At 42.6% G+C, this 20,000-nt stretch overlaps 1 protein-coding gene and 1 long non-coding RNA gene across 7 annotated transcripts in view; one reads left to right on the plus strand and one right to left on the minus strand.

The window, feature by feature from the left end:
• LOC147023660 (uncharacterized) overlaps window positions 1–20,000 on the plus strand; it is a 49,326-nt gene that overhangs the window by 1,972 nt on the left and 27,354 nt on the right. The window contains exons 1-3 of one of the 2 annotated variants that reach the window (XR_015060323.1): window positions 8,562–8,699; window positions 10,368–10,530; window positions 11,659–11,743. This is a non-coding gene — a long non-coding RNA (uncharacterized LOC147023660). Of the gene's footprint in view, window positions 1–8,561; window positions 8,700–10,367; window positions 10,531–11,658; window positions 11,744–20,000 lie in introns of those variants that run through there. The other variant, XR_015060324.1, reaches the window with a different exon arrangement.
• The window catches only part of LOC147023661 (leucine-rich repeat transmembrane protein FLRT1-like), a 39,386-nt gene continuing 27,222 nt past the window's right edge, over window positions 7,837–20,000 (minus strand). For 4 of the 5 annotated variants that reach the window (XM_085889348.1, XM_085889344.1, XM_085889346.1 and 1 more), the window contains 2 exons: window positions 11,681–11,745; window positions 7,837–9,915 (listed from right to left, as the gene is read on the minus strand). In XM_085889348.1, the coding sequence (XP_085745474.1) occupies window positions 8,109–9,878 (1,770 nt within the window). In that variant the 5' untranslated portion in view covers window positions 9,879–9,915; window positions 11,681–11,745 and the 3' untranslated portion in view covers window positions 7,837–8,108. Of the gene's footprint in view, window positions 9,916–11,680; window positions 11,746–12,966; window positions 13,057–20,000 lie in introns of all 5 variants that reach the window. The other variant, XM_085889345.1, reaches the window with a different exon arrangement.

Below are 20,000 nucleotides of genomic sequence, written 5' to 3' on the forward strand. Positions count from 1 at the left end.
TCAATGTAGGCTGCAAGCAGCCCCTGCCGAAACTCTCGTCTGCGTTCAGTGAGGACCCAAAGAGCAAGGATACGGTCAATCGTGACCTCTTTGGTGTAAAGCCTGACTGCCATGGACGCTGGTACTCAAGCAGGTGGTGGTGAACCCTATCAATAATGATCCGAGCAAAGACTTTGCCCGGCACTGAGAACAGCATCACCCCTCGGTAGTTGTTGCAGTCTTGGCGATCACCCTTCCCTTTCCAGAGAGGGACAAGGCCCCACTTCCAGTCAGTTGGGATGATGCCTGTGTTCCAGGCAGAGCACACAACTGCATGCAACGACATGAGTGCAGCATTCCCACCAGCCTTGAGAAGTTCAGCATGGACACTACAGATCTCAGGAGCTTTACCCCATTTCAACAGGTTCACCTCAGCCTGTGTTTCCACAAAGAAAGGTGGACCACAGTTGAATGGAGGGTGAGCAAAAGGGATTGAAACACTCCTGACATCCAACTCAACAGCTGGTGGATCAGCCTGGTACAGCCGATCAAAGCCACCGGCCGAGCGGGCCTTCACTGCGGACTCCTATGTCAAAACCCACCACCCTCTGCTCTAACTTCAGTACACTGAGGTACGGGCTTGAAGGAACGTAATGCGCGATTTCCACTGAAAGCACGATGAGAATCATTTGACCACTACCCCCTCACAGATTCCTCGCACATCGGCCTCCTTGTCCACCCTTCGTGCACATACAGTTTTACACCTCAGCTCCCTGAACAGCTCAGCTCTGCCATTCAGCCTGGCCCTGCGACTCTGGTCAATGGTATCCAGTGTCCCTTGAGAGACAAAATTCTTCTTCACCCGACGGTGAGTTCCAAGACATCCACCGGCAACATCTAGGACGGTAGTCTTGAAGGCACTCCACAACTCTTCAGGATCCCATAAAGCACCCAGACCCCCCAAATCTCCACTCAGCTTGTTGGAAAACTCCTCAGCTACCCTCTCATCCTTGAGCTTGCCAACATCCAGCCGAGGCTGGGATGGTACCATTCTCCTGGATTTAGGCTGCAATTTCAGTCTACAATAAGCCTGTGGTCAGTATTGAGGAAGTGTGCACTCCGATAGTCCTTGCAGTTCTGGATCATCCTCCAGCGACCATCAAAGAGCACATGGTAAATCTCCTTTGCCACACTGCCAGCGTTGGAATATCAAGTCCAGCAATGAACCTGTGGACGTTGAAACCATGAACCAGCCACACAAAGTCCATGACTTCTGGCAAAGTCAAGGAACTTAGTGCTATTCTGGTTCACAGTTCCAGACCCATGGCGACCAACACATGTCTCATAACCATCTCTATCAGTTCCAGTCGATGCATTGAAATCCTCCAAGACGAGAAGAGTATCTCGCCTGGGGCACTGATCAACCACAGACTCCAGCGTGGCATAGTATGCATCCTTCATGGTGAGATCACTCGCCTCATTCAGAGCATATACAGAGAGCAGGTCAATGACACCCAAGGAGTGATGAATCCTCAGTCTGATAATACGCTCGTTGACCGGTGTTACTTCAATTATCATTGGAGTCAGCTTATTGGACACAACTACAGCAACTCCTTGAGCATGGTAACCATCAGAGCATTCAGACCAATAGTAGGTGTAACCACCCGCCATGATCTCGCAACTATTCGGTCTCCGAACCTCAGAGAGTGCTGCCATAACGATGTCCAAACACTTGAGCTCAGATGATAACTGAGACAGGTGATCATCCTCTCTTAGGGTTAGGACATTCCAGGCACCCACCCGAAGGGACCGCCTACCCTTCCTCCCGCCCATGGTTCACTAAAGTTTGTGGCGAGGCAGTTGTCCTGAAACAACTCGCGTTTGCCTCATGGAAAGCAAACCCAACTGAGGGTAATCTCAGTTCCTCCATAAAGCTCGGAACAAGTGTGTATCTACCCTCAGGAGAGCCAGAAAATAACATCTTTCTCAGTCTGAACTCTCAAACCTCTCTCCCTCCTCCAAATCCTGGTGGCGTCTAATCAAATCTGTTTCTGGTGTATGTTCCCCCTCCATCCCCTCCCTTGCCTTAAATGGCCGCACAGCTGACGTGGCAAATGAAAAGGCTGAATGCCTAAACTCGGTGTTTGCATCAAAATCTGTGTCCAAAACCCATCGCTTTCTGTACCCACCTTACCCAGTTGCACACAACTGTCCCTGGACTCTGGATAGGTGGCTTCTGCTCTCCCTACAATGGATGGAGGTACTCAATGATGGACATGGAATCAGAGCCATATCCCTGGACATATCACGTGCTTTTGACATGGTCTGGCACTCTGTCCTGCTCACCAAACTCTCTTGCTACGGTATCCAAGGCCATCCCCACTCCTGGCTTGCAGACTTCCTCTCCTGGCACAGCCAACTTGTGGCCCAAAATGGAGTTCTTTCATCCCCTCTTCCTGTCCAGGCTGGAGTTCCTCAAGGCAGCGTTCTGGGCCCTGTTCTTTAATGATTTCTCCATCTCTCTGGAAAATCCTCAATATCTCTTTGCTGATGACTCCAACCTCTGCCGTACCATCTGTCATCCCTCAGACCGGCAAGCAGCAGCTTCTTCGCTCACTGCAGATCTGGGTAAATCACAAACTGGTCCAACACGTGGAACATGTCTTTCAATCGTGACAAATCTCAAACTCTCACTATGTCTCTCTGAAAGGGCCGTTTGAACCCCCCCCCCCCCATCTACTTTCTCAACAATCCTCTGGAAGAAGTCCTTTCTTTCAAGCTTCTGGGTCTCACTATCTGCCATGATCTTTCCTGAGAAACCCACATTTCCAACCTGGCCTCCAAAGCCAGTCGCTGACTGGGAATCCTCCATCATGCAAAGTCCTTCCTCGGCCCACCTGAGCTCCTGACTACATACAAAGCTTTTGTCCGCAGCTTGATGGAGTACTGCCCTCCCCCCTGGGTTGGTGCTCCTGCCTCTCACCTTTCTCGGCTTCACGCTGTGGAAACCAAGGCATTTCTGATCATTGGCATCTCCCGTGATGATGCTGAGTCTTTCGGCCTCTCACTCTCTCACCGCAGGCAGGTCAGTCATCTTTCTGTCTTCTACCTTCTCCTCTCCGGTCTCGCCCCCCCCCCATGCTCTGTCTGCGAATTGTCCCCATCATATATTTCCGCAGGGTGCTTGAGGTCCGCCACCAACCCCCTTCTGGTAAAACTACCAAAATCACGAATCACTGCTCACCTTCACTCTTTCATTCTTCTTTTTTCCCACCTTTGGAATAAACTCCCACACTCTTTTCAATCCCATTCTTCCCTTCAGGTCTTCAAAACAGTTGTTCACCACCACCTCTTATCCTCCCCCATCCAAATCCTCGATCTTTTCTACCCCCATTAATCCACCCCAAGCCCACCTACTTCAAATTCCCTGCTTTCCTTCCTGAAAGTCCCTGTAATGTCCATCTTGTATTCCCCATGTTCCCCACCCTATCCCTCTCCCTTCCACAGATCTCCTAATGTCTCTGTTCCCCACTGTTTTGTCCTTCCCACTCCCGCCCCTCTTGTCTCATGCCCCCCCTTGCTGTACGTTTTGTTATCTCTCATACAAGCCTTGACAATTTTTTTTTTTTTGTATACCTTGGTCGAGGCTCGTATGAGAGCTAACACACAACTCACAGCAAGGAGGCATGAGACAAGAGGGGTGGGAGTGGAAGGGACAAAACAGTGGGGAACAGAGACATTAGGAGATCTGTGGAAGGGAGAGGGATAGGGTGGGGAACATGGGGAATACAAGATGGATATTACAGGGACTTTCAGGAAGGAAAGCAGGGAATTTGAAGGAAGTGGGCTTGGGTGGATTATCGGGGGTAGAAAAGATCGAGGATTTGGATGGGGGAAGATAAGAGGTGGTGGTGAACAGCTGTTTTGAAAGCCTGGAGGGAAGAATGGGAAAGAATAGAGTGAGGAAGTTTATTCCAAAGGCAGGAAAAAAGAGGAATGAAAGAGTGAAGATGAGCAGTGATTCGTGATTTTGGTAGTTTTACCAGAGGGGGGTTGTTGGCGGACCTTGAGCGCCCTGTGGAAATGTGGTAGGGACAAATCGCAGAGAGAGCAGGGGGCATGGCTGGAGAGGAGTCGGTATAAGACAGAAAGACCACCGACCAACCTGCGGTGATTGAGTGAGAGGCCCAAAGACTCAGCTTCATTGCGGGAGATGCCGATGATCTTAAATGCCCTGGTTTCGACAGCGTGAAGCCGAGAAAGGTGGGAGGCAGGAGCACCAGCCCAGAGGGGAGAGCAGTACTCCATCAGGCTACGGACAAAAGCTTTATAAGTGGTCAGGAGCTCAATGTTACATCGATCAGGTTCTTTCCTCAAACGTGGACACTCACCAGCAGGAGGAGTAAGTCAGTGGTTTATCAGACTGTTCTCGAAATAAAAAAATTGTTGTTTCGTTTCGTACTTGAGAACAGCCTGATTATCGCCTTAAGCTTCAGTGACCAGTGCATATACAAATAGATCATTCACAATCCGATCCAATTGGAAGTTTATTCTCATTTGCTCCATGCTTCATTTTAAATAGATTGTTAAGCCAGTTTAAGAATTACTGTACGCTCTTTATTGTTGTTACATTGTTTGATTATATTAACTGTTTATATTATGTTAACATTAATATCTCAGGTGTTCAGTCTATAATTTTAGTATAATGAGTGATTTCCAATCAAACCATGACCATCAAAGAGTACATGTACACAAGGCCATCGATAATGGTGAAAGTCGAAGTACAGAGTGACAGCGAGGCCTTTGGGGAGGTACATACTGCACAAGGCCCCCGTGATCCAAAACCTGGAGTCACTCCTCGAATGGCAAGTTAAGCGACGTGAGGACAACTTCAGAACTTCGATATCAGCGTGGCTAAAATCCGTGAAGTCATGGAGCATGTTCATTACGTACGATTATGAACGGTTAAATGAATCCCTAACCCCTCTTGGGATAGATGGAGAGACATTCATAAAATATGATCAGCTCGAGTAAGACAATCGACAGCTGGTCAGAAAAGTTACACAATGAGATATATATATATATATATATATATATATATATATATATATATATATATATATATATATATATATATATATATATATATATATATATATGAGACTAAATCAAGGGCTTCTGTAATATTAAATAAAATAAATCAATGGGATCAAGGAATTCTTCGCAGACATCGAATCTATCCAAGTGTGTTGACGCAGCAGCTGAAGTGGCAGCTTTGAAGGCAAAGTTGAAGTTTATTGACGTCGAAGCTCAAAAAAGGGTAAAACTCAAAAGGATCCAAACCATGAAAGACTTGGACGTGGCTGAAGCCAAGCTGGAGGCAATAATTGAAGGTGCGAGAGGTGCTGGTGACCTTGAGAACCTTGAAAGTAGTCAGATACCGACTGTTCCAAAGAGTGAGTCCGTCAAACAGTACTTGAAGTCACAGCATGTTGGAATTGATGATGGTCTTGAGGACGTGCTGCAGCGTTTTACGCGCATTACCACCGTCACATGCAACAAACGTGACTCCGATTGAAGTGATACCACCTCCTCGAGCTGATATAAACACCAACATAACCACATTGTACCACAGATGTTGACACAAGTTGCATTGGCGGATCAACAGGTAGATAACCTTAGTCCTGCAGAAGTGGTAATAAGTGCAAATGCTCAACACTCAGCTGGTAGGATTAGAGAGCCAATATCTGACAATGAGGCAATAAAATTTACAGTTGAAGGACAGTTAGAGTTTGCACAACTTGCTAAATCGTTTGCAGAACAAGTGAAATTGGGACGTCTTCCAACCCAAGAACCTGGTGTGTTTACTGGAGATCCTTTAACATATCCAATGTGGAAAAGTGCCTTTCAAACTTTGATTGAAAATTAAGGAATCCCACCAGCTGAAAGAATCTACGATTTGAAGGAATACTTTGGCAGCTCATCTAAAGAGGCTGTGGAAGGCTTCTTCTTGCTATCAGACACTGTCTTTGAAGAAGTGAAGAAGCCACTGGAAGAAAGATGCGGTGATCCTTTCGCAGTGGCCAATGCCTTTCGAGAAAAATTAGATGCCTGGCCTAAAGTAAGTAGTGTTGCTCTGTGAGTCTGTAGATATTCTGACTTCCTGCGACAATGCCTGTCAGCCATGAAAGCTGTACCAAGTCTAAACGTCCTGAACAATGATCATGAAAATCAGAAACTGCTTTACATACTTCCAGAATGGCTTGTCTTATGATGGGCTAGAATTTTGTCTTCCTGGAAAAACGAACACAAGATATTTTGCCCCCTTTCTGAGTTTGTGGCATTGGAACCCAGTGATTACAACACAGTCAGTGTGGAAATAAGACAAGCAGAGTAGATAGGCAACAAGGAAAGTACGATCAAAGGTGATCTGTGGGTGCAAGAGTGTATTGCCAGTGAATGAGTTGTGAGAGAATTGATAAAACTGAAAATGGGGGCAGGGGATGGGGGGGGAGGATGAGGAACGAGGGAACTCTCACGAGATTGGGAAAGACACGAGAAGTGCGAGAGCGAAGTTGTTTTGTGAATGGACCTTCAGTCCTCCGACACCACCTTTGTGGTGATAATAAGTAATAGTTACAGCCAAGGGTGAGGAAACGCTTCCCTATTACATTCACCGAATGCATTGCATGCTCAGAGGCCACCCAATTATCACAAACGCAAATATGGCTGAAATACGAAGGTGTTTCTAGGAAATATCGTAAGTTTAGAGTTGCTAATGTACTTCCATCCAGCATTGCAGTTAGCTGATAAATGATGAATAAAAGTAAAAAGTCGAATGAATGCAAAGTTTAAGAGTCCCCCCACCCCCCCCCCCCAACATCAAGGGCCTCGGCCTGTGTTCTTCAGGCACCATTGTTAATCTGGGCATGCTCAGGGCCCAGGGTGTACCTTGCTTTGAGCTGTGGCTCACACTTGGACCACACTGCCAGCTCTTCAACTACACTTTTGCACCCCTTACAATTAAAACTTACTTCAGTCAGCACCAACATCCAAGCAGCCTCCAAGGTTTGAAACATCTAATCCCCGCTAACTACTGGAGAGCCAACAGCCATTTCCTCCTGCAGGGGGAATGCTTCCATGAGTGCTTCACACCATCACTCACCTCACCCTCCAGTCAGTCCCTGTCACTATTACCCATCAATCCTACCAAAATTACCTGCACTGCAGCTCAGCACAGTGGAGGGGGGGGCGAGGGTTATTGTCCCTCCTCCAGCACCCTGATGGTCTGTGTGACCCAAGTTGGCACCCCTTGTCCGCGGTACAGACTGAGGCCGTCAGTACGAACGATCCGTGGAAGGGTATGCACTCCTATTTGGATCTTATTCAACTTGATTGGTGTAAAATTCCCCAGATCCCTCCTCATCTTCCTTGGGTGATTAATTCCCCTCTTGACTTGGGACCATCCGTTACCACAATCTACACAGTAAAATTGTGCTCGGAACGCCCCCAGGTCACTTTTTCCATCATACGGCGTGAGGGGTATGGTGCGAGGACCCAGAGACCATGCTCAATCTGTCGGCACCTCGGTGACCGCAGCCAGTCTCCCGTTGCCTATGTGCTCCAGGCCGATCCGCGTCTGACCTCACCCAGCCATGGTGTTACTGGGTCCGTCTCCCATTGTCACAGTGACTCACACACTTCATTCTTGTCACACACGTGCTCACTACCAGGGAGAGGGACTCACCTCTTTTCTGTACTCCCCCATGCTATCCAACATTGGCATTGTATGATATTAAATTACAGTGAAAGAAACCATCAATGGAGAGGAGACTACATCTGGCACACTGTTACGGATATTGCTTGGCACACTTTATTCATTTGCCTAAATGCATTTGTATTCATGATATTTCCATTCAGGAATGTCTTTTTTTATTGAAACACACACTTTACTGTGAATCGTAAAACTAGAAAATTTCATGATTTAAAAAAAAAAATAGGGATTGGGTGCAAGAAGTGGTTTACATCAACATTTATATATCAGCGCTGGATATTTAAAATAAAAAAATGGAGTTTACCATGTGGAAATAAGCCTGGTTGTCCAACACAGTCATTGCATTTTTCGCCATTCATGTTGCGGGGTCGCTTCTCTGCTGGACTGTTGCTGAACTTAGTTGAACTTCATGAAGATGTCGTCCTGCTTTTGGTCTCTTGTGAGGAACCCTCATGAGAGAAGCTCGATGTCGATACCCTTTCATTCTGCCTTTCTGTAAGTTCCAAGGTGTTACAACATATGTTTGAGAATGGCGTGTTATGCAACAGAATGTCACAATAAGTGTGATCAGGACGACAAGAGCAATACAACCTCCCAGCACGCCAGCTACAAATGAAGAGAGTTTTCCAATTGTATTATTGCAGCTTAAATCATTCTGCTGGTTGACGCACTCTCTGACATCGTCAACACAAACGGAAAACTTCGCAGCTTTTTTGGTCACACGTTCAAGAGATATGTTGTAGTGTTCAGATGGTTCCAAGACTTTGAGCTCAACCTCTTTCTCGCTGCCATTGATAATACAGTGTCCCTCTTCCACGTCGCCAATTTTCTGCCAATGGAGTTTATACATTGCATCTGCCTTTGTGTTATTCCACTGAACAACAATGGTGTTCTTCCTCGCGTAACTTTGTATAACCACTTTGAGGTCACCACTCAACGTACTCAGGTGGGTCATCATCACAGTGCTAGCAAGAGTGGACATGGCTGTTGTTTCCATAACAAATACAGATGGATCATCTGTTGAGAAAGTCTCAGTAACCTTTGTTGTTATTGTTGTTGTTGTTGTTGGTGGTAGTGGTGTTGTAGTCATTGAGCAAAGTTCTTTTGCACCAATGTTCTTGAAATATTTGTTTCTTAGAGAAGCTGGTGTTCCACATTTTAGGCCAATAGTAATCACAGAATTTTTCAGCATCCTTTTTTTGAGCCACAAAAGCCGGCAATCACAGATCCATGGATTATTCCACAAAATAAGAGTCTTCAATTTATCCACACCATCAAAGGCTTCAAAGGCCAGGTTTGAAAGTTCATTTTCTGACAGAATTAGCTCGTTAAGGTTTTTCATGTGATTAAGCGTATTCGGTAAGATCGCACTAATGTTATTTTCATTCAAATATATTTTTTGTAGGCTGTTTCCCGGTAAGTGTGCTGGCGGAGCGGTGAATCTATTTTCTTTGAGGGAAATTATCTGAAGGTTTTTCAGATCAGAAAATGCTTGCACATGGATGCCTGCATTGTTGAGAGAGTTGCTGTCCAAAAACAGCTCCTTCAAGTTTGTTAAATTAGTGAATGAGTACTCTGAAAGGCTATCAATATGATTTCTCTCCATGTGAAGCCAAGTGAGACTTAATGGGAGCTCTGAAGGTACTGCACCGAAGTTATTGTTTGACAGGAACAACATGGTCAGAGAAGTGAGTTGCTTGAATGCACCCAACTCAATTGTGCCCTCGGAAAGTGAGTTGTATTCCAAGTGTAGTTCCTTGAGACAAGGTAGCTGACTAAGGGCAGAGCGAGAGATTACGCGTATGTCATTGTCCTGAAGTTTCAAGTTGTGTAGACATTCGGGTAGCTCTAATGGGAACTCTCGGAGCTTGTTGTTGGCAAGGTCCAAAACCTGTAGTTGTTTATGTTCGTGCAATCCCATTCGCAGTTCAGAGATCCCAAGGTCATTGCCTTGCAAATAGAGTTTGATGTAATCACTTGGGATGGGGTGGGGAACAGCTTTCAATTCTCGTTCATGGCAGAAGATGTCTGTTCCTTTGCAACGGCATTGCTTTGGGCAGGTGGTCGTACACCGTGCCAATTGTAGAAGGAAGATGAAGGAAACTGCGTTGAACATGGGTGTCATTCTTGTGTGACAAAAATGTCAGGATGGTTATCTTTCCCTGAGTGCAACACACCAACACATTCCTCATAGCAACAGAGATTCCAGCATGATTTGCATCACAGAATAAAACAAATATTTCCTCAACTCAGTTGTGGAAATTAAATGGAGGGAGTTGTTCTAGAGTAGTTCAAGGTTGACTGAACTTTTTAATTCAAGAAAATCAAAATGTTTCCGCAAGTTTTTGAAATGTCAGCTATTTTTTTTTCAAGCTATTCCCTTGCTTACATGTATAGTGCATGCTTATCCTATCAATGTTGTAGCACCTTGCCCTAAGGGTACTTTGCCTTTTCAGGATACATCATTTAACAACATAACATGCAATTTTTATGTCACCGAGATATTTTTGAGTCGTCCATAGAGATGAAAATCACAAGTTGATAAGTCTGAGACTGCATAAGGATCGTAGAACTTCCCAGCCCATCTCTTTCACAGTTCCTATATCCTTTTCAGTTGGGTCGAGTGGAGGCCCTTTGGTATCCAGCAGCTTGCGTAAACCTTATTGGATTTCAAGTGAGAATGAGCGATTGTTTCCACAATTCCAACACTGACATCGTATCCTCCTGCTAGTTCGCATGCTGGAATACAATGATTGATCTGACAAGTGGACCACAAGGTATTTTACAATATGTTAATATTCCCTTGGTTGAGAGCAGTAGGTTGAATGTAAGAACTCTAGACATCACTTCAAGTCAGTCATTTTTTAACTCACCAAATTATTTAAACACAACTACATGAAAGCTATTCATGACTAAATTGTACAGATAGACTTTGCCATTTTCAACCCTATCTCCTGTCAATTTCAACCAGTTTGATGTTTTTCTTCACAAGATACTTAGTTGTCAAGCAAGCTGTCACAGAAGCGACCTTGCCTCTGAGCTGCCTCGGCTGGTTTGATTTTCAACCCAACTATAAACTGTCAGATTGATGTTTGGCAGGTAGGGCACTGCATTAGGAAGTCAGTTCCTCAGTTGGACATTAAAACTGGGTGTCCTGTTTGCCAGAATTAGCAATTGTGGATATTAAATATCCCACTTTATCTTTTGATGAAGTGCAGGCAAGTTATCATTGCCACCCTAGCCAAATTCCATATTTCAGCCCTAATGTGCATGGGCACTGCATCACTAGAACAGCTGTGCCTCATTAATGATGTATCCATTGGACCAAATTCGAAATTGAATCACATTCCAACAAGCAACATTGCTAATGACAAAAACTTTCACAATGCACTTCTGTTTCATCATACATGGGACCCATATTGTACAGCACGCATGATCCTGGTTTTATGCAGATTGCTTTTGCCAACATTGATGTCATTTCCTGCATAACTTGCTCAGGGTTTATTATCATTATGCGAAATTTCACCATCGATGATTGTGTTTATATGTGATAAAATAAAAAGTACACTAAGATACCATTACTGCGAACACTATTGTTGACCCTATCGCTTTAACATCTCCCACTCTGATCACAAATGCTGCATCTGCCGAATCCACAACTGCTATATCTGTTTCTGTAACCATTAACTTGATTATCTTGATCTTGAGTACCGATACCTGTGCTACCACTACTGCCACATGTCTCGAATACAATTGCTTATATCTCCTCTTCTGTCCTACCTGACTCTGCAGTCATCCCCTGTAATGCTGCTATTTCTTCTTCAGTCGATGACCCGAGCATCACTAAACCTGTTGTTGTCCCCTTTGACTGTACCCTCTCTGATCACAACTCATTTTCTCTACAGGTGAATGTCAGGACAAACTCACAGATCATGCCAGATTCCTCCTCTTGTTGCTCCACTTGGGGAAACCTCCCTGCAGGGTGACCAGGTCTGAGGAAAAATAAATATGGGACACTAAAGCACAGGTCAAATGGGCTGCCACAGGCAGCATTGCCCATTGTGTGGTCATAGGCCACATTGTGAATGTACATGCTATTATGGGAAGTGTACTTTTGTACCTTTTATTTTATACATGGTGGCCATAAAGTCTGGAAACATAGGCGAATATACATTTTAAATGGTTTAATGACATTACATTACAATACATGATACGTTCAATGACATGACATGACATGTTCAATGTGTTGTCCCTCATGAGAAATGTGCTGTGCAACATTGCAATGAACGCGGAGCATTAATGCAGCATTTCCATCAATCGATGCAAATGCATCAGCGACGCATTGCCTCAGATGATTCGTGTCAGATTTTCACTAAATAAACCTGCGCCTTCAGCTCTGCTATCCGTCGATATGACTAGCCCTCGCATCCACTCAGCAATATCACCTCAACACATTCGTCTTTCGTTAAGGACATCTTTCTTCAGACTGTAACAGAATGACATAGTATTATCTATGTTTCCAGACTTTATGGCCACCCTGCATATTAATATGCTTTAAATTGTAGGATTTTTAATGTATGTTTTTATATTGCCAAGATCTGTACAATAAATGTTATAAATAACCAGAAAGTTGGTGTCAAAGCCACCCAATGCTCACCTGTTTACACATTTATCGTTTTTAAAAGACTAGTCAAATAATATTTTTTTTATAAAGCATTGCAGTGAAGTCTGATCCAAATAATTTTAAAGCAATATATGTATTTGTATATTGTAATCAGTGAACTAGTACACATATTAAATGAATGGCAAGCGTCTAGTATAAACAGGCGAGCATTGGGTGGCTTTGACACCATCTTAGGTTGAAATTAAAAAAAAAATTTAAATCGTTTGTTAATTTCAACTTCACGACACCAATAGTATACCCCAAAGGAACCTCCATGCCAAATATCAGCATCCTCGTACACATATTACATGAATGGCAAGCTTCTAAAAAATAACTTGCACCAAAAACTTTAACGTTGATGTCCGACAAAAAAGTTAAGTTCAAAACAGGTCAAAAATTTAAAACATTTGAAATTATTTTTTAATTTCAACTTCACCACACCAATAGTATGCCCCAAAGGAACCTCCATGCCAAATATCAGCATCCTAGTACACATTAAATGAATGGCAAGCTTCGAAATAACTTGCACCAAAAACTTTAACATTTTCACCTCACGCTCACGCTGATGCTCACGCTGACGCTGACGCTCACGCTCACGCCGGGGGTATCGCTATAGCTCTCTGTTCTTTGAACAGGCGAGCTAAAAATGAAATGTAAACTGATTTAGTACAAAATTATTAGTAGTGCAGTTTTGACAACTGTATTCCATCATCACTTTTTCTACAGATACGTTATGTCATTTGCAAATAAAATACTAAAACAATTGAACATATTTAAGGCCCGGTCACACCTTGACGTTTTAGCCAGCGATGGCAACGTATTAAAATGTATGTAAAACGTTGGCTGACGTTGAACTTTTGATGTTTTTTTTTTAAGATTCGGACGTATTCATAACGAGTTGGTCTTTTGCATAACATATTAGTAATGGACACAGAACGTTTCGTTGTGTTATAGATAACTTATACCAATGAATGCTGACCTGTTGTCGGCCTACACAACCGATGCCCAATGATAGTCTAACTTCGGCATAGCGCGTTGCACGCATCGCCGACGATGTCGTGACATAGCCATTAAAAGGCTGACGCACAACGATTCGAATCATAACTGCCGTAGAAATGGAAGTGTCAACATCGCGGTCACACCTTGGCGATCTTGCCAGCGTATGCCGACCTAAGAAAAATGTGTCTAAAACGTTGGGGCACGTCAAATACGGTATGAGTAAGTTTGGTATACGTGAGTACAACACTAAAGTACGCTATCATACGTCGTAGTAACTAGAGTACATCAAGAAATTTTAAACATGTTCAAAATTTTACGACGTACTCGGCGTATGACACACGTTCCGCATGCGATGGGGATAAGTTTTACACACGATATGTGGACGCTTACACACGTCCACAAAGGCTACTTATAAGCTACTCATAAGTCGAAACACGTCGCGGTAATGTGTTTTTTACGCGAAACTTATTTCTAACTTGTGTTTGACGTGCTTTGAACCAATTCTTTACGTAGTCCCAACACACCGACGTATGTAGACGTATTCCAATGACGTCTTCCGGTCGACAAAAAAAAAATAAATGAACGTGTTTCTAGGTTACAACTGCCATATAAAGACGTGTTCGCAGCAGTTTTGGGAATTGGTATATAAAAATGCTGCTCATAAAAGGGAACCCAACAGTGTTTTCGAGTCCGTTTTTGAGTCGATGTCCATGTCAGCAGTATCAGTATCAGTATTAGTATTGGTGTTAGTATTAGTAGTAGTTTGTTCATGTTGGCAGTAGTAGGTGAGTGTGAGGGGGAGGGTGTGGGTTATGATGGATCGTCCTTGCGTCCGCGTGTCCACGGGTAGGTTCATAGGCTGCCACTCAACGATTTAAATGGCTGCATCTCCACTATTGAAAGTAGACGCTTGCGCTCAACAATTGGATTTTTTTTACACTCAACGACTTTTAAACGGTACCACTCAGCTATTTTCATTGTTTACAATGAACGATTTAAATTGCTGTGACTCGCCTTTGTTTTTTGACGCTGGCGCTGGGAAATTTTCATCGTTTCTATTGAACGTGCTAAATCGCTCAAACCCCACTATTGAAAGTAGACGCTTGCGCTCAGCAATTGGATTTTTTTACACTCAACGACTTTTAAACGGCACCACTCAACTATTACAATGAACGATTTAAATTGCTGTCACTCGCCTTTGTTTTTTGACGCTGGGGTTTTGAAATTTGAAGCGTTTCTTCTGAACGTGTTAAAACGCTCAAACTCGACTATTTTAAATAGACGCTGCCGATGGACAATTGGAATCATAGCCAAGCTAGACATCGAAGTGTGAACATCCTCGCCATGCCGAAGAAAAGTTTGAAGAATGCTGCAAATAAGTGTCCTGGCCGTGGCCGTGGACGCTGACGCAAGGACGATCCATTATACCGACGTCTTTCAGCCTATGCGTAACTTAAAAGTAACGTCTGTCGACGTGTGGCAACGATCGCGTAACGTGCCAACAACACGTTAATCATAGGTTAGAAATAAGTTTCGGGTACGCTAAACATTACCTCGGCGTGTCTCAACTTATGATTAACTTACAAGTAGCATGTGTTGACGTCTGTCAACGATCGCAGACCGTGCATACAACTTGTGGCCAGCGTAGCGGAACGTGTGAGTCATACGCCGGCATACGTCGTGAAATTTCAAGCATGAAAAAATTTGAGGACAACCGAAAAGTACAACGTTTAAAGCCAGCGTACAACGACGTATGGCAGTGTTTTTCAGCGTGCTCTCAATGTTATCAAAACTTACCCATAACGTATTCAACGTGTGCCAGCGTTTTAGAAAAAAAATTCAAAAATCGGCATACGTTGGCTAAAACGTCAAGGTGTGACCGGGCCTTTAGTAACGGTTGCATCACTCCAGTGCAATGAGTCCCATGACATCATTGCAGGCTTTCTGACTGCTGTTTGGCTTTACTGATGGTACTCTTTGGCCATGATGGAGGCTGTTCATAGCACTAAAAAATGGGGAAAAATGTGTCCCTGGAAGGTATAACAGAGTTGGTGTCAAAGCCACCCAATGCTCGCCTGTTTATACATTTATCGTTTTTAAAAGACGAGTCTAATAATTAATATTTTTTTTTATAAAGCATTGCAGTGAAGTATAATTATAAAGCAATATATGGATTTGTATCTTGTAATCAGAAACAAGAGTGCAAGTGAGCACAATATACGCCCTAACAAGAAGGTATATACAGAATTGTGCTCCGACATGGAAAACAGCATCCTGGTTGCCATGGCAACCACTTTAGATGACGAACATATGTCATGACACACCGTCTCCACAGTCTGTACCTATGTACCAAATATGAAACGTGAAAGTTGAAAACTTTGGGAGTTAGAGTGCGGACAGGAACGGATGGACAGACAGACAGACAGACAGACAGACAGACGGACGACCGGTATCACATAATACGCCCCAATATATATATATATATATATATATATATATATATATATATATATACATATATATATATATATATATATATATATATATATATATATATATATATATATATATATATATATCGGGCGTATAAAAAATAGTGTGGTAGATAAAAACATTAGAAAGGAAACTTGAGGGGGAGCACTCGCGAGAGTGCAAAACCTCCGCCGCCAATACTGCTGGGTCACTCAAGTGAACCTTATATCTTATTAATTAAATATGATGTCAACAGTGCTGACAGTTATAGTTCTTTTCTCCAACATTTTTTTGGGGGGCGGGGGGGGTTGGAAATCACTTAAAACATGTAGAAATGCAAAAAAAAGAAATCGAAATTTTTTTGAAAAAAAAGTTGCAAAAATTTTTTTTTTCTCTTCCAATTTTTTTTTGGGGGGGGGTTGGAAATCACTTAAAACATGTGGAAATGCAAAAAACAATTTTTTTCTCTCTTTTTTTTGGGGGGGGGGGGGTTGCAAATCACTGAAAACATGAAGAAATGCAAAAAAAAAATTTGGGGGGGGGGGACCAAGTCCAAAATCTAATGGCATGATTCTTGGACCATACCTAACCCCCCCCCACCAAGTTTCGTCGAAATCCGTCAAGGAGTTTTTCCGTAATACAAAAAATTTAACATTTTCACGCTCACGCCGGAGGTATCGCTATAGCTCTCTGGTCTTCGAACAGGCGGGCTAAAAATGGGATGCAGGACATTTATGTTAAAACGGGACGATCCTGTAAAATATGGTACACCTGTCAGCCTACCTCTTTGCCAAGGTGTTGTACTCTGCCCCAGCAGCGTCCACATGCTGTGGTTCGTGTGCATGTAAAACATACTTTGCAGCATACTCCGCTTGGAAGTCCATCTATCTCCAAAGCCGGCAGCTATGTCGTTGTCCTTCTGTGCAGCCATTATTTTCTGATTGAGTTTGGCATGTCCAGCCTCAATTTTGGCTGCTATTTCAACCTGTGTCTTTTATCGTTTATTCAAACATAGTCATTATACCAAACAGGAGCTGCTGCTCCCCCCTGAACTACTGGATGCATAACCTCCCCATGTTCCATCTCACTCACTCATTTGGGTACCCTCTTGTCTGCCAATATTTAACACTAAAAAAATTACCAAAATTTTCTAAAAATAATTCCACGTCTTTTGTACAAAGGTAACTTCAAATACCCACCCATCTACTTGGCAATGTTTCCAATTATTTAGTGCTAATGTCATGAGAGGAAGAGTTTAGAAAATAATCAAATGACGTTAGAATTCAAAATTTTTTGAAATGGAGGCATGATGGTTTGAATCGTGCACTCCTGGACACCAAATTGTACCCCGGATGTTGGTGGACCACAGAATTGTTCGGCTAAACCTCGACTACCAAGCAATCTTGTATCAGCCAAATCCGAACAGGAATGTGCAAAGGGTTACCAGTTCGCAGCCAAACCAACGGTTAAGATATGTGAGCAGGACGTTATCCACCAAAACGACAGAGTAAGAAGGTAACTCCAGATTAACAATTTAACCATGATCAAAATAATTTCATGAGAAGTTGCACAGGCACACTTCCTTAAATAACTAGAGAGTTCATGGAACACCTTACCCCACACAGTCTTGAGAAGGACTTAGGAAAGGTGTTTTCAACTCTTGCTTTTCATTTCTGAGCATGACCTGTATTAGCTTTGTTCGTGAACTTTGAATAACAGGCACGATGGCAACCTTATAAAGCTGATGAGTTTAAGGGAACAGTCCAAAGCTGAGCCTTCTGCCATCTCTTCTTGGGGAAACATGATTTTGGAAAGCTCTTTGAGAAAAATATGCACAAAAACATCTTTTGGATGAAGTTAGCTCTATGGTTGTATTGCTAGGCCGCGCCATTTTTGTCTGAATCTCTCGGTTACTCTGAACCCCCTATTCAACTAGCCACAACCCTCATCCCATGGACTGCTACCAAGTGCCACTCTCCAGCTCCAAATCTTCTAAAGGCTCAGGTGAGACATACCTCACCTGGCCAAACATCCATCAGTGGCTCATGGTGATTTCCATCCCCTGAGGTAGTGGCAGTGAAATCCCCCCCCCCCATCACAAACCCCAGAAGCAACACAGAGCCACTGGGAATGAAGATGCAATAAAAGTGATACGTGGAGGAGGTAGGGCAAAGGGAAGGCTTGATCCATGGGACACGTGGGCCCTTCTGCTAAATTTAACCCTTCGTTACATTTCCTCCACATATGCTAAAACAAAAACCAGCTGAAGTACCAGGCGTTGCCTGGGGAAATTCAATGAAATACTTTAATCATTAAATTTGTGTTGTTGACAACAAATCACAATTACCTCAAGACCTGTTATCTTATCACCACCCCCATCCAAAACCACGATCTTTTTGACCCCCGTTAATCCACCCCAAACCCACCTCCTTCAAAATTCCCCACCTTCTTTCCCAAAAGTTCCCTATCATGTAAGGTCCTGAAAGTCCCTGTGGTGTCCATCTTGTTCACCCCGTGTTCCCCGCCACATCCTTCTCCCTTCCACAGATCTCCCAATGTCTCTGTTCCCCACTGTTTGTCCTTCCCTCACCCGCCCCTCTTGTCTCCTGCCTCCCTTGTTGTGCATTGTGTGTTAGCTCTCATATGAGCCTCGACAGTGTATACAAAATAAAAATAAAAAAAGAACAGGTGCACATGTGAACACTTTTAAAATTAAATTTGTTGTTGACAAATCACTCCAACCTCAACATACGATCTTCACAATATATATATATATATATATATATATATATATATATATATATATATATATATATATATATATATATGTATGTATTATATATATATGTATGTATTATATATATATATGTATGTAATATATATATATATATATATATATATATATATATATATATATATATATATATATATATATATATATATATATATATATACATACATACATACATAACTCGATCGCTCCTGGGGAAAAAAAATAAAACCCCAGGTAGTGTTTAAGTGCAATACCTAATCGAGGCCTGAAGGCCAGTTATCTGGTTTTATCTGGGGTCAATTGTTTTGTTCAAACATTGCCCTCGACACTACTTTGGATGAAAAAGAAGGCCATGCAAAGTTTGGTTGCATTAGTTCCTGCAGAGTCCGAATGCATAAACGAACAAACAAACAAACAAGAAAGATGTCATGCATAGCACGGTACTTGCGAAATCGATACAACAAATTTGACCTAAAAAAAACATGGGGGTTGAATTAAGTGGCCAAATATGCAACACCTCTTCAAATTTCAAGTCAATCAGATGAAAAGTGACAATTTTAGAAATTTGGCCTATGTTGACCTTTTGGTCTACCATGACCGCAAAAAAAAATGGTGGTTGAATTCAGTGACCTGATATGCAAATCCTGTTCAAATTTCTATTCAATCGGATGAAAATTGAAGATTTTAGAAATTTGATAAATTTGTTGGCCTTTGGCCTGTGTTAACCTTTTGACCTCAAACACAATAGGCTTCTTGCTTATGATGAACGCTAACATGTGGTGTTCTGTGAAGATCGGTTTAAAATTGTGACCTCCAGGCAATAAACATAAAAACAAACAGACAAACAAGAAGAAGATGTCATGCAGAGCATGACACTTGCAAAATCCAAAAAACTAATTTGACCTCAAAATAATTTGTGGTTGGATTCAATGACCAAATATGCAACTCCTCTTCAAATTTCAAGTGAATGATGAAAATTGTCAATTTTAGAAATCTGGCCTTTGTTGACCTTTTTGCCTATGTTGACCTCAAAAATAATTGGCTGGTTGAATTCAGTGACCTGAAAAATAAATCCTCTTCAAATTTCAAATGAATCGGATGAAAATTGAGAATTTTAGAAATCTCACCTAAGTTGTTGACCTTTGGCCAATTTTGACCTCAAAAATAATTGGTGGTTGAATTCAGTAAGCTCAATTGAAAATCCTGTTCAAATTTCTAGTCAATCAGATGAAAATGGAAGATTTTGGAAATCTGGCAAAATTGTTGCTGGCAAAAAAATAAATAAAAAATAAAAATCGCCTATGTTGACGTTTAGACCTCAAAAACAAGAGGCTGCTTGC

The sequence above is a fragment of the Eptatretus burgeri genome, chromosome 7 (genome assembly GCF_056783735.1).
Source record: "Eptatretus burgeri isolate ZD-2024b chromosome 7, Ebu_testis_v1, whole genome shotgun sequence".
Classification (NCBI taxonomy): domain Eukaryota; kingdom Metazoa; phylum Chordata; class Myxini; order Myxiniformes; family Myxinidae; genus Eptatretus; species Eptatretus burgeri.